This window comes from Phyllopteryx taeniolatus, chromosome 21 (genome assembly GCF_024500385.1).
Source record: "Phyllopteryx taeniolatus isolate TA_2022b chromosome 21, UOR_Ptae_1.2, whole genome shotgun sequence".
Lineage (NCBI taxonomy): Eukaryota > Metazoa > Chordata > Actinopteri > Syngnathiformes > Syngnathidae > Phyllopteryx > Phyllopteryx taeniolatus.
In genome coordinates this window covers 10,836,788-10,852,137 of record NC_084522.1, presented here as the reverse complement: position 1 = coordinate 10,852,137, position 15,350 = coordinate 10,836,788, and the positions used below count along the sequence as shown (strand labels likewise).

Sequence of the window (15,350 nt, the reverse complement as noted above, 5' to 3'; positions counted from 1 at the left end):
CGTCGCTGAATTTCCAGACAAATTAAGTGAAATTTATTAATTTCCCATGGCACAACTAACTAACTAACTAACTAACTAACTAAACAGATTATAACTGAAGCATGAAACAGAAACACTTTTGTAAAAAGTGGTACAATAAAATATAAGACTAATAAAAATAATAGTTTGACAGTTTATTCCTGATTTATACAAGCTGTACCTGAACAATTGTAAGAATGGGGTATACGAACGACACAAAAGCTTTTAAGATAATATAAAACACGACAGGATAACTTTAGTGACTTTAACTTCATTTTATTAACTAATTTACATGAAGACTAATTTCAAGTGTTGGGCGGAACCTTTGTGTGGGAGCCCGTGCACAGGGGAATGTTCTTCTCAGACACCGGAAATAAGCTGGGTGACATTTGGAACAGAGCATCATTGGAGACGTGAACGCATGTCAATGTTAAATCCTGAAAGTTTTGTTTTTAAAAAAATATATGTTTATCTAGCAAGGAACATAACGAAATGGCGGCGTGGGGTCGTCGACTTCTTCAGCAGGGAACTCGTCTGATTTCTCTGCGAGCAGCAACTGAAAGGTGAATAATGGTAATTGTGTTACCATCTATAAGTTGACTACATTTATTTGTATTATTATTATTATGTTGTTGTGTTTTGTCAAAAGCATGTTCCATTTAATTTAGTGCCCATCTGCCCCAGTTTGACTCTTAAAATATATTCTAAAATAGTAAGTGACACTGTCTTGGTATTTTTAAAGTTAGCTGGCAAACGTAAGCCTGGTGACTTCTTGAATTGCTTCCAAATGTATTTGATGTTGATCAGTTATTAACAAGACTAAATACATAAGTTATTGTGTAATGATGGCATGCTTCGTTATCATCATGATCACTGCAATGACTTTGCTCAATGAGGAAATAAGGACCCTTGTGATGTTATTATTTCAGTTATCCTCAGAGAGAGATAGTTATCAATTATATCAATTGTTTGTATAAGATAAATATGCAATTTAAAATGTTAAGCATACATGGTTCTAAAAATACTACACTAGAAAGAAAAATGTATATATAAAAACAATAATTTCTTAACCAGTGGAAACGTCCTGAGCTGTGCAGTGTATTGATATGCACTCACTAACCAATTTATTAGGCACACTTGGGCAATATGATGATATGTCCTTTACTTTTGTTTGGATTTCCTGCAATTGGCTAGCGACCAGTACAGGATTTGAATGAGGCTGTAATTTGTAGCAGTAAAGAACAGCAGTGAATTCGGAGTTTTGATTCTAACATGTTTTGAACCATCTGCAACTGACTGACTATGCCACCTGTTCCAGTTCCATTCAGTCTGTAACTTGTGTCCGGACCATGAGGACGACAACATGGTTTGATGAGCACCTCACAGAAGAGAACCAACAATACTTAAGGAGAGAAGCAGCCGAGGAATACAGACAACAGACCGCGGACAAGCTCAACCCGCTAAAAGACGAACCATGGCAGCGACATGAGTGGATAGAAGGTCAGTGTCTTGATAAGAAACCATCTTGTTTCCCATCATGTGACTGGTTCTTGCTGTTTTTTCTTTTTTAATGTGGATTCTTTTTAGGCAGTCGAAGAGTTGGGCTGGTAGCTGTGAAGTTGGGGATGGCTCCTCTGTGGACAAAAACTGGAGAAAGACATACCGTCACTATGTTGCAGGTATAAACTGAATCATATTTGGTTGTTATGCTTTATTTACTTGGGGGTTTTCTTCAACAAAGATGATAATTACATCCACATTAGCTGTTAAAGGTAATTATGTGTAAAGGAGACATGCATTTCTTTCCACAATGTTAAAACAGTTTTCAGGTGTCTTAACATACTTTTGCCAAAATACCCCAAGAATCGTGATGATGGTAAAACAAAAATTGCCTGCTTAGTGTGTGTTACTTTTTATTTTCATGAGATTAAATTAGCATTCAATTAATGTTAATTTAATAGGGATGATGCCTACAACATCAACATTGCCTTTAAAATGGGAAAATGTGAGGCATATATGATGTCTAGGTTCAGCTAATTTGCAATCTTGGTTTGCGGTCAGGCTTTAGAATACAATGAAAGAATGTTCTGAATAGAATAAAAATACAATTAATAAATAACATGAATAAATACAATGAATCAATTTAGACAGTTGTGTATGCATGTCTTTGTATTTTCTATTGACAAAAAGCAATGGAGAAGACAACATTTTAGCAACCAAGTATATACAGTAAATAATGTTTACCATAATAGGCTACTGTTGGTAGCTTGGTTGGCTTTGGGTTTGGCAGGATGCTATTATAATTCATAATGTTAGCCAATGACATTTCTTGTCCTGAAGTCTTACCTATAGGGCTGCAACTAATGATTCTTTTAATAATCCATCCATCCAGGAGGCGGGGTACACCCTGAACCGGTTGCCAGCCAATCGCAGGGCACATACAAACAAACAACCATTCGAACTCACATTCACACCTACGGTCAATTTAGAGTTGTCAATTAACCTACCATGCATGTTTTTGGGATGTGGGAGGAAACCGGAGTGCCCGGAGAAAACCCATGCAGGCACGGGAATAACATGCAAACTCCACACAGGCGGGGCCAGGGATTGAACCCCGGTCCTCAGAACTGTGAGGCAGACGCTCTAACCAGTCGCCCACCATGCCGCTCTTTTAATAATCATTAATTGGTTTTTTTTTCGATTAATTGATACATCAGATTAAAAAAAAACTTTTTTTAAATTTCCATCCCTACATTCAAAAACAGGACATTATTTCAAATACTTTTGCTTTAGTTACGGATTTGGTCTTTAACGTGTCAGAAAATAGGCAAAAATGTTGATCATTGTTTTTCTAAGTAAAAGAAAATGTTCCCTAATGTCTTATTTTGATTGAAATAAATATCCCATTCCTTTTCCTTATTCAGGTTCAGGACTGCCATGTGATACAGCACTTGTCTAAAGAAGAATTTGACGGACACACCGCTGCTCTTATTGTAGGAGGAAAAAACGTATCGCCATTCCACGTAAGAAACCTTTGTTTATTGTAGTAAAAATGCAATACGAAGGCTCTGTCAAGATGTTTTACCACATCTTCAGGACTGAAACAACATTAGGTAGCCCTGATTAATAACATTACATTAGTGTGAGCTGTGTGTGTATTTGAGTGTGCTATTCTATTATTTCATTATACTCTTTTTACCTTTACAAATTGAATGACATTGATTTAAAACTGATGACACATTGCAAGATCATCTCATCTCGCCATGCCAAATCTAGCATAGAACGGCTCATTAAAAGTCAATGCTAACTTATTACATCCTGTAATCTACACAGCATGAATGTCTTCTCAGCTCTTGATTTAACGCCGTAATAATAACACTGCTCGGCCGTAACGCACTCAGCCAGCACATTGTTCCTTATTATAGTTCCGGCCACATATCATGATCGTGACAAAATCATATCAGTGCGTTATGGAAATCTAACTAGACTTTAGAATAGAGCTCCTATTGGGACTTCCCCTGTATTTTTTATGACGGTGCTACCACACTCAGGAAATTATAGTCAGCCCCTCACTGTGCATGTGGGTGAATTTGTGTGTGTCTGTTTCTGTCTGTGCGTAAGAGTGTGTGTGCATGTATGTATGTATGTATGTATGTATCTGTGTGTATCTGTGTGTCTGTCTGTCTGTCTGTCCGTCTGTCTATTTGTCTGCAGGAGTGAATGAGTGAGTGAGTCCTTCAGTATGTGTGTGTGTGTCTGTCGGTCTGTCTGTCCATATGTCTGCAGGAGTGAATGAGTGAGTGAGTCCTTCCGTGTGTGTGTGTGTGTGCGTGCGTGCGTGCATGTGCTTCATCCCAGCTGTCTAAAAATAAATGAAGCCCAATAGTTTTACAGCTGTTTTGTCCCACCAACGATGACACCCGCCATTCATCTGGATGCTGACTTTGACGATCCTAATAAACTTGAAGGTGACTCAGATCCAATTATCAGAGCAACACCAAGCGCTGAAGTGACAGCAATTTATTGGCTTCGCTGCTTCCTTTCCCCTCTGAGGAAACGTTAAGATGTTTAAAGACGTAGTCAATGCTCTGTCGTTTCTTCATGGATGTCTTATTGTTTGGCGTCTTCTTGTCAACTGGTTTTGAATTCTTTTCACACTTAAGTCTGAGGCCGGGTTTGTCGGAGTGAAACGCAGTTGGCAGGCTGATTCTCAGGCAACAGAAGGGGAGAGAGCGTTTTGGAGTGACTGGAGGGGTTGAGTCGAGCGCAAGAAAATGTCAGACACGTTGCCAAGTGTGTCTGCATGTGTGTGCGTGCATACACTTGGCTCCCGCGCGGGCCTAACGGGCCCGCTGTCAGATTTAAAATGCCAGCATCTGACCGTGGCTTACTGCTGGTTCTTCTTCATTGCTTCATTCCCCCGCTCTCCCCCCACAGTTTTACATTCCCTTTTTGTGTGCTTTTCCATCCACCTGACTGACAGAGATCTGAAAAGCGAATGGAGATGTTCATGAATGCAGGAGTGCCTCCAAAACAGAAACTCGCCACTTTTAAAGTCTCAGACAACGCTGTCATTAAACCTGGTATGCACACATGGAGGCAATTTCTCATTAGATTTCCATTTTAATTGCAACAGTGACTTTCCAAAGAGCATTTGAATAATTATCCTTGTGTATTGTGTGTGTGGCCAGGCACTCCTTTGTATGCTGCACATTTCCGCCCAGGCCAATATGTGGACGTCACGGCCAAATCGTAAGTTCTGCTGTTCCCTAGTAAACTTTCTTCCTTGGCTTCTTGCATCCTATTCTGCAAGAATGACTGCGAGGAAGTCAAGACGTATCACATTGGGATTCCAAGGGCCGACCTCCGTTATATGCAAACTAAAAAAGAAAAAAAAAAAAGTTTGACAACCTTGATTATAAGCTAATACACTGGTGCCTTGAGGTACGAGTGACTTCACAGTAAGCAGCACTTTGGCAAACAGTGAACAGTTCCTCAAAAGAGAGGCTTCAAGCTGTTTACTGCCACTACCAGTTGAAATTTAAGGTCAAACTAAACATACAACAAAGAGTATTACATGTTGTGTATTTAAAACAATCACATAGTTTAGCCTTTCAGTCCGCTAGCGCAATCCTAACGCTAAATAGCATTTATATTATGGTGCTATAACCTATTAAGCCACATATTCAACACAGAGAGTGCAGCAATACATGTAGATGAAAAATATAACAGTACTCAGTCATATGTTTATCCTCTGCAAAGAACAACTAATATTGGTGCAATACTGAAGAGCTGAGAGGAGTCGAGATGTCCGGCTGTCTGTCTTATACTGTGGCCAATGTGGGTACACCAGAAAGAGCGGCACAACGGCCATGCAGTGTGGCAGAGGCGCTGTTGAGCAACATCCAAACAAACTTTTTTTTTTAAACTGGCATGGAAAACGGAGTTCAGAACATTCACTTCCTATATATTTTTTTCCAAATCAACAATTAATTGAATAGTTGAGCGTTGATGAGTGGCATTCCAGTACTTCACAGTTATATGTAATGATGTATTGTGTGTGTTTACGTGTGTGTGTATGTATATATAGTATTGGTAAAGGCTTTCAGGGCGTGATGAAGCGTTGGGGTTTCAAAGGTCAGCCAGCCAGCCACGGACAAACCAAAACACATCGCCGACCTGGGGCTTCCGGACCTGGAGGAGTAAGACACACGCACACACAAAAACAAACAAACGCACCCCATCCTTAAAATGAACAGTTGGGCTCCAATAATCGGTTAATATGAGCATGTGTGGCATGGATCCGCTCTCAGGATCCAGCCAAAGTTTTTAAAGGGAAGAAGATGCCGGGAAGAATGGGAAACATCTATGTCACAGCTTATGGACTGAAGGTGAACACACACTCTCACACAAATAAAAGTAAAAGCAGCTTTGACCTAGTGCCCAATAATTTTCTCATCTGTCCGCCCTCCCTGTGACACGCTCTTCCAGATATGGAGAGTCAATACCAAGCACAATGTGCTGTATGTTAACGGCTCTGTCCCTGGCCACAGGAACTGCTTACTTAAGGTAAAAATAATCACATACACACACACGCACGTCTTTAAAGTGAACTTTGAAAGCAGAGGTCGACCCCTGTATTACTGCTGGGGGAGAAAGAGATGGGTGACCTTGCATCTAGAAAGGAGCATCTCACCTGTGAGGCACTGTGATCCATCCTCATTGACACTGTGCTATATCAGCAGTGTGCGTGTGTCTAAAAGTGTGTGTGTGTGTGGGCGGGGGGCGCACCTTAATGATCTTAGTGGTATACACACAATCCATCTCCATACCCGACAGGCTGTTCTCATCACACTTGTGCGTGCACAGCCTATTATTTGTTTTGCAGACGAGCAATAATGAATACAAATGCACTTAGCTTTTCACCTCACTCAGCCTTCTAAAGCGTACACGTGTATGCACCCACCTCCACCTGGACTCACTTCAGATTAAATTATCCAAAAAGGTACACGTGCGTTTTAATAACGTTTATTATTGTATCTTTGGTTATTCTGTTGGGCCCTCATGTCTCAGGCATGGAATTGGAGACTTGTACACCATCCTGTTGAAGAAATGGAAAGACTCACATTTACACAGTTCACTAAATAAGTTTACTGTAAAACTAACCCAAAAAAACAAATGACAAATAAACATTGTGTTTTTCAACACCACAGTGTTCAACTAAACCACATACAGTCCCCTCCAAAAGTATTGGAACAGTAAGGTCAATTCCTTGGTTTTTGTTGTATACTGAAGACATTTGGCTTTCAGATCAAAAGATGAATATGAGACAAAAGTTCAGAATTCCAGCTTTTCTGTCATGGTAGTTACATCTAGATGTGATAAACAACTCAGGACAGTGCACCTTTTGCTTGCTTTTCAAGTGAGCAAAAGTATTGCAAAATGTGACTGATGGGTGTTTCTCGTTGTTCAGGTGTTGCCTTTTGGATTAATTGCTTAAACATTTAATAGTGCTTGTTTTTGGCTTTGGGTTTGCAATTGCTGTTAAGCAAACATGAAGACCACAAAGCTGTCTATGGGAGAAAAGCAAACCATTTTGAAGTTGAGAGAAGAGGGAAAATCGATCAGAGCTGTTGCACAAACATTGGGCATAGCCAATACAACAATTTGGAATGTCCTGAAAAAGAAAGGAACCATTGGTGTACTGAGCAACAGACATCAAACAGTTGTTACCTCTACCAAAGTGATGGAAAGGCCAAAATATGGAGAAAGAAAGGCTCTGCTTAAGATCCAAAATACACAAGCTCATGTGTGAAGCATGGTGGAGGTAATGTCATGGTTTGGGCTTGCGTGGCTGCTTCTGGAACGGGCCCACAAGTCTTTCTTGATGATGTAACTCATGATGTTAGCAGCAGAATGAGTTCTGAAGTCTACAAAACCATTTTGTCTGGCAATTTACAGAAAAATGCATCCAAACGAATCAGGATAAGCTTCATCATGCAATAAGACAATGACCCAAATCACACTGCCAACACAATAAAGGACTTCATCAGGGGGGGAAAGCGTAAGGTCTTAGACTGGCCAAGTCAATCACCGGACCTTAACCCAATAGAGCATGCATTTTACTTCCTGAAGAGGAGACTGGAGGGAGAAACCCCCAGAAACAAACAAAAACAGCAAGAGACTGCAATAAAGGCCTAGGAAAGCATCTCAAATGAAGAATGCAACAGTCTGGTGAAGTCAATGAGTCACAGCGTCGATGCAGTTATTGCAAGTAAGGATTATGCAACCAAATACTACATTTTATTCACTTTAGGTTCATTGAATAATGTCTGTTCTAATACATTTGCTGACTTGAAAAGTGGGTGGCTTCAAACAAAATGTGCTCTGTCCTGAGTTGTTTAATACATCTAGATGTATATACCATGCAATAAAAGCTGGAATTCTGAAATTCTGTCTGATAGTCATGTTTTGATTTGAAACCCAAATGTCTTCAGTATACAACAAAAACAAAGGCATTGACCTTGTCATTCCAATACTTTTGTAGGGGACTGTAATAACATAGCTTAACGCTAACATATGATGCGAACCCACGTAGATGGGCTCGAAAAAATTTTTGCATAAATTTTGCTGTAATTATAAACCTTCAAACAACTGCTCCCTTAACACACATGGCGCAGCAACACATACAAACAGAGCATACGACAATACTCACAGAGTCACAGTCTTACTCTATAGTCTCTCTGCTCTGTGGGGAATGACGAATATTACTGGAGCTTACTTAGAGTTGGGACCTTCTCTGCCTCTCCTTCTTCTTGCTCTTCTTCTATTCCGCTGAATGTCTTCCAGTAGATCTCATCTCTGCCCAGAATGTTGCAACACAAAGTGGTAAATTGGCATCACTGAGGTCCTTTATAAATGTTCCATTTTAAATTCAAATGACTGCCAAAGGTGCAGTCTGGATCAGATCCAGATTACAATTGATTTAAAATTACTGTTTAAATGCCCCAATATACACTAGATGAGATTAATTGAAAGTGTAAGTTTTTTTTATTTTTATTTTTTTTATTATTTAGTATTATTATAATTTTTTTTAATGACTTATTTTGGTACCATCTGGTTACCATTTGGTAACATCTGTGGGAAATTGCTTATCATTATTAAAAGAAAATCCAGCTGGGTTTATCAAAAACTCAGATAGTGGTAAACAAATTAACCTACACAGCCTCCTTTGCAGAAGTAATAAAAAAAATTAAAAAAAGAGTGAGATTAACAGCATTCACACTCTTTCAGGAGCTCGAAATGACAAATTAAAACGGGTAAACAAACAGATAAGGCAAATTGTGTACAAGATGCTTAATGGTGTTATACGCCTGTTTGCATCAGTGAGCAAAGGGTCTTAGCACAACATCTTCCTGCAATTAATTTTGTTGCGAAACAGACACATGCGTAACACAAACTCAGGTTGCATACAGTATGTCAGATGCCAGCTATTGTCAGTTTTTGTGCTTTTGATGCACATGTGCCTCTTAAATTACACTCAAACAATTTGTTCTGTATTCTTAAGTTTTGCTCTCAATATACGTATCACAATCTGTGTTTATGTGTCACGTGTTCCAGGTGCGGGATACCAATCTGCCGAACAGGTTGCCCACACTGCGCAGCCCTCCTTTCCCCACCTTCTTCACGGAGGAGGAAGGCGACCTTGATGAAGACCTCTACGACGAGGGCATGTTCATTCACACAGAGGCATCATTGTCGCTCACCTGACCGCACACTCTTATACCATCTAATGTTATTGTGAACTTCCAATAAAGTGTAACTGTTAAACCCTCTTGAATTTCTTTCCCGTGAAACCATGGCAACTAGAAGTGATGTCACTATAGGATCCCCAAGCGTAGAGGGGGGGGAGGAGCAGTGATGGTGGAGAAAAGTATATCAGTGAAGAAGCCAGCATAGATGAACGGGGGGAAGGGAGAGCTGAGTGAAGCGACTCCAGACAGGAGGAAAATGATATGACTGTGTCTAAGCCATAAAAGTCAGCACAAAGCAGTTCTAAAGAGGAAGGGCAAAGGTGAGCCAGAGGAAGGGTGGAGGCTGACAAAGGTTTGACATTTGTGCATAAGAGGATAAACGAGGACATTAATGTTGCAGCAGGAAGCGGCAGGTGCTTAAGTGCGCATGTGTGTTTGTGTTCAGCACTATTTAAATGAGGAAATGTCCTGCTGGGACCCCAGTACTTCCTCCCTCGCACTGTGGGGACCCTAAAATGAAAACCATGGTCTCCAAATTGTGCCCCATAGGCCAGTATTCTATTCATGGCCACCATTCAATATTATTAATCACTAAAGTATATCTCAAAACAACCATAGAAGGAGAAGTTAGGAAGACGTATCAAACTGTAGTTGGCTGGCCTTTAAGTTTTGAAATAGATGTACAGAGATGCCTTAAGATAAGAGTTTAACTCATTCCGTTACTATGCTTGTAACTCAAAACACTTGACTGAATGAATGGGAATGCCATTAATCTGTTCCGGCCTCCCAAAAAAAAAAGAAAAATACAAAAAAGGTGAATGTTTTTCTTTAAAATAGGAAACACTGCTGTACTTCATAAAAATATACTCTAATGGCAAAATTAAATTGAATTAAAGAAGCATTTTTTTTTTGCTTCAATTCAATGGACATTGTTGCTCCTGGTGTGTTGTATAATACAGACATGGATATACAAAGATGGTCACTCGTCAGTAAGCCACACTAATTTTGGTCGTTCTTTGCAGACGATAAAGAATATATGCCTGTGTGCATTATATTATCTATCTCCATGTATTGCGCCACCGTTTGTGTTTAAATACATATCCCTTAAAAGGGTTAAGCTAACGCACTTGTTAGCCAAAGCTGAAGCTATATTTTTGTGTAATTCTCTTTTGATATATGTTTCGTTTGACAATAAGACAGATGACTGTTTTTTTATCTTTACCTGAGTTCCTGATTTCACAGAAAAAAGATAGATTGATAAATATAAACCATAACGTGATGGCGTTTGGGGGGGTGAACCACATACCATCCCCCAGCTTATGGATCCATAAGGCAGCAGGTGCCACTTTGAAATGGTAATGATTTCTTTTGAACGTCCTGTTTTGTGCAGCACATCATCAGGCTTTTGTGGGGCTGGGCATTGGGTAGGGTGGGAGCGCTGTGGGTGCCTGTTAGGGCATCACAGTGGGGGTGAAAAGTGATCAACTCTCCAGCCTTGCCCCTTTAGACAGAGGTGACGGCAACCTCATCTTTTTGTCTACATAAAGAGCTGAAAATGCCCTCCCCCAAATTCTGCCAAAGTTGTAAAACGTAAATTTATCCAAAATGTCTTGACGAATAAAGATTCAAGGGGAAACAAAATCCTCCAGTCCAACCTCTTATTGATTAATCCATTGATTAAGAGCTATGTCTTTCAGGTCTTTTGCCAACTGATTCAGCTGATTTTCCAATGACGAAAAGAGGGGGGGGAGCTTTAATTTGGAGTAAGTGCTTGAAAGGGCTTGGCATTAAAATAAAGTTCATTCACAACAAACAGCTGACTGAACAGTTTGCTTGGATAAAGGATTAACATACAACCACTACTACTTTGTGTGTAGAGTACTTTTTGATTCCTTTAGTTTTCTTCTTCCCTCGACTATTACAAAACTTTTTTTTCTTCTGTACAAAAGAACAACAATGTGTTAAAATGCTTATTTCCAGTTTATGCCAGTACCAAGCAAAAGTTTACACAAACGTTTAGGTTATTAAATTTGAAGCTTTGTCTAAACGTCTGACGTGTCGTATTTATTTAACCTGGTAAGGTACATAAGGACAGATTCTCATTTGCAATGTTGACATGGCTGCAGACAGCAGACTAAAACATTACAAAAGAGTGACAAGGCGTATGAAAATAGAGCGCTGCTACAATACAACAGGGAACTTGAATACATTTTTGGGGATGTTGGATTAGGAAGGGATTTTATACAGTGTGTCCCGAGGTAATGAGTTGAATTCACTGCTATTCTTGGATGAGTTTTCTAGTCTTGTGTACAGTGGTGCCTTGAGATGAGAGTGACCTGACCTATGGCCTTTGGCAGATAGAGAACTCTTAATGACGCTATTTAATGACACTCCCGGTTGCACTTTCCTGTCAAACTAAACATATAACGAAGAGAATTACAAGTTGCGTATTTAAAACAACCCAACCACGTAGCTTTGCCTTAGGAAAGTCCGCTAGGCGTAATGCTAACCAACTATGCAAAACTCCATAGACAGGCTAACAAATTCTATGTGGTGGTGTTCTAACGCTTCAAGCAACTGATATTCGAACACAAAGGGTGCATTAACACATATAGACAGACAATATAATGATACTAACAGGCATGTATTCTTTATCCTATGTGAAAAATAACTAAAATTACTGCAGCTTGCTGAGTCAGTTAGTTGTTGTGAAGCTCTTCTTTGTTTGTGCCTGCATGACTGTGTTATATTGCAAAGAATTGAATCACAAACCGCTGAATGTTTCACATCCTATATAATTATGTTATTACTATGTTTTATAAAGTACAATATTATACAGTGCTATTTTCTTTATTAAAAAACACATTACCACATTTTTGTTGGGAAGGCTGTAATGGATTAATAGCCTTTCCATTCATTTCAGCGGGGAAAAATGACTTGAGTTACGAGTATTTGAGTTACTAAACAAATTAAACTTGTATCTCAAGGCACCACTGTACTTGTAAAATTAAAAAAATGTTGAAGTATAGTACATAAATTCTGAATGATTTGAATTGTTTTAGAAATACAGAGCGGCACGGTGGACGACTGGTTAGAGCGTCAGCCTCACAGTTCTGAGGACCGGGGTTCAATCCCCGGCCCCGCCTGTGTGGAGTTTGCATGTTCTCCCCGTGCCTGCGTGGGTTTTCTCCGGGCACTCCGCTTTCCTCCCACATCCCAAAAACATGCATTAATTGGAGACTCTAAATTGCCCGTAGGCATGACTGTGAGTGCGAATGGTTGTTGGTTTGTATGTGCCCTGCGATTGGCTGGCAACCAGTTCAGGGTGTACCCCGCCTCCTGCCCGATGACAGCTGGGATAGGCTCCAGCACGCCCGCGACCCTAGTGAGGAGAAGCGGCTCAGAAAATGGATGGATGGATGGATAGAAATACAGAAGGATGAGGTCAATGTGTAAAACGTCTACATTGATTTGGGACTGTCGTCATGGGAAATGCTGAATACTGAGAGTGAAAACTATTTTTCATGAATGAGCTAAACATTTTGAAGTTGGAAGGGTTTGAATCAGCTGAGAAATGTAAACGTTTTACAAGGACAAATAAGTGGGGAGAATAATAATAAATAACATGCATGAATTCACTTCAGCATTCACACAATAATAATGACAATGATAATAATAATAATCAAATATGTCTGTAATGGAGTACGCCTCTCACTATTCCTGTGTAATACTTTCCACTAGCCCCCTCCGACTCGTTCCGTTGTCCATCAAAGTGTCACATCCCTGAATGCCTTTTAATTGGTGAAGTACCTTTCGGCTCAATGCAAACATTTTGGAGGGAAATTACTTGGACGCCAGACCGAGGGTCTTTTGGAATTTGAGCGCAGCGTGACACGCTCGCCTTGTGCTCGCTCGACAAGCGAGCTGTCTGATTACCATTGGTCATGAGCACGCACGTACACACATTTAATGTCTAAGCAAGGAACGATTCTCTGAATCAAACTGGTCAGCACTTGTGTGGCGACTTGCTGTTGCGCTGACACACACGAAGTTCCTTCCCTGTGTATGTGTGTATGTAATATGAATTATTGAGTGTGTTATTTGAGGGACAGCTGGCTCTTGAACACATTAACTCCCTCAGTCAGACATCCAGTTGCAAGGCAGTCGCAGTTGAGCTGCAAGAGAATTAGCAAATTGTTCGTGCAATTTCACACTGGCTTGTAACAGTCAGCTAGGATTTAACATGTTTGCATGAGCTCTTGTGAGGGGTGGAATTAATCAGTGCTTTCAGCAAGAGAGGACATTATTTTTGCTTGATTACACCTAATCTGAATGCTATTTATTATACAGCTGCTTTTGGGTTGATGGGTTGCACTCAATTCTTTTAGGATGCTATTTAACTTCTCCTCAATTATTTTTTTTTACATTTTTATTCCAAAAAGAAATAGAGCATAGACACCCCTAGAGTCAAATTCACATTAAGTACAAGGTGGATGCCAGTCATGTGGTTAATAAGCTATCAAAACGCTTGTTTGATTCTCTTTTCTTAACAGGTAGTATTTTGTCAAAATTATATGTTGAACTTGAAACACTTGATGATATGCATTCATTAAACAACAAATTACTTTTTGTTATTTAAACTAAAACTAGACTAAAACTTTTGACTAAAATGTGACTAAAACTAATAAGGATTTTCATCTGAAAGACTAAAACTAAAATGCCTGACAAAAACAATACTGTTTGGAAGAGATTTTCTGACAAAATAATTGGAAAAAAAATCCATTTAGCATGAAACATGAAGTAGACTTGATTTGCTTTCGTGGGCGACATAAAAGTAACGTTGGATCTGGCCCCCAGGCCTTGAGTTTGCCACCTGTGCGTTAGAATATCACCACATGCCTTTACGTTTCACTCCCGGTGGTCTTGCTGTGCGCGGCCCCTCGCGTGGGTGCACATCTGCCCCCCCCCCCCCCCCCCCACCCCCCGCCCCCCCTCCTGTGTCTGTAAATTTGGGCTCCTTCATTGCAGCACCGCTGGGTGAGAGCGGGGTGCAAAGCCTTCAGGTGCTCGCCTTCCACTCTGCGGGTGTTCATATACCTACCCTCGCTGTGTTTGTGTGCGTATGTGGGTGCGCTCGTGACCTTATAGAAAGCACTCTCTCCTACTTTCTGTCTTATCCCACTCGCTCTCCCACGACTAGAGGTAGGTCTTATGAGGTATCGCCATGGCAACATAGCAAGACGCTCTTACATCCACTTCACTCCTTCACCTCATCTCCTTTTGCACTTTGTCTGAAGGCTAATTGAGGAGATTGTTCAAGCAAGGTCACACATGCTTCCTCACTTGATTTACAGTAAAGGTGCCCCATTTCTTGAGTTTGGCTGCTTAGTAGTACTGTAAAAGCACCTCACGGCTGTCGGATATCAAATAACATCCATTAAGCCAACTACAATAACATTTCAGTAATTTGTAGGGGGTGGGTTTAAATGAGCCGTGTTGTGATTAGGAAGGAAATGTCAGTGGTTTTCCAGCCGGAAATCTTCACCGCAAGAATGTAACCGCGGGGTATCGAGTAAATCGATACTGAAACCAAGTGAGGAGGCTGAAGGAGGGGAAGAAGAAACAGACATCAGCTGGAAGGACGACTCTCTGAGTCAACTTGTGTTTCTGCACCTGTGTGACCTTCCACAGTCAATGAACAGCTTCACTGTTGCGTGTGGGACAATAGAATTAGGACATGTCACTTCATCAATTATTTAACCAGTCAGGCACTGAGAATCTAGAATCTTCATCTTACCAAGACAATTTGAGCAAATCAATTGCTTCGTTTGGGAAACGTGCACAAAGTAAAGAGCATTAAGGCATGGTTGGATGAGTCTGGGGTGGAAGAACTTGGGACCGCAACCCCATCTAACACCTTCGGGATGAACTACAAGCAGAGATTGTGAGCCTTCATTTTAATGTTCTTCTGGACGAACAGACCGAAAACGTTGTAGAGAGTCTGCACTGAAGAGTGAAAGGTGTAAAAGCTGCAAAGGGGCGAACAACGCTGTATTTCCTTCAGCAACAATAGCCACG

The 15,350-nt window shown here is 40.4% G+C and overlaps 1 protein-coding gene across 2 annotated transcripts; it reads left to right on the top strand.

Annotated features, from left to right (window-relative positions):
- Positions 1 to 359: 359 nt before the first annotated feature.
- On the top strand, positions 360 to 9,348 carry mrpl3 (mitochondrial ribosomal protein L3). Of its 2 annotated transcripts, none has more exons than XM_061760481.1 (10): positions 360 to 581; positions 1,337 to 1,518; positions 1,606 to 1,697; positions 2,943 to 3,041; positions 4,502 to 4,601; positions 4,710 to 4,770; positions 5,609 to 5,720; positions 5,832 to 5,909; positions 6,010 to 6,087; positions 9,139 to 9,348. In XM_061760481.1, the coding sequence occupies exons 1-10, from the start codon at positions 511 to 513 to the stop codon at positions 9,286 to 9,288; spliced, it is 1,023 nt and encodes a 340-aa protein (XP_061616465.1). In that variant the 5' UTR covers positions 360 to 510; the 3' UTR covers positions 9,289 to 9,348. The 2 variants fall into 2 exon arrangements, with proteins under 2 accessions (XP_061616465.1, XP_061616466.1); XM_061760482.1 differs by having other exon boundaries at positions 360 to 591.
- The last annotated feature ends 6,002 nt before the right edge of the window (positions 9,349 to 15,350 follow it).

Excerpts from the sequence above, each read along its gene's own strand:
- mrpl3 (XM_061760481.1), top strand. The coding sequence starts at position 511 with ATGGCGGCGTGGGGTCGTCGACTTCTTCAGCAGGGAACTCGTCTGATT. Across the intron at positions 4,771-5,608 it reads GTGGACGTCACGGCCAAATC|TATTGGTAAAGGCTTTCAGG; the intron begins GTAAGTTCTGCT and ends ATGTATATATAG. Across the intron at positions 5,910-6,009 it reads TCACAGCTTATGGACTGAAG|ATATGGAGAGTCAATACCAA; the intron begins GTGAACACACAC and ends ACGCTCTTCCAG.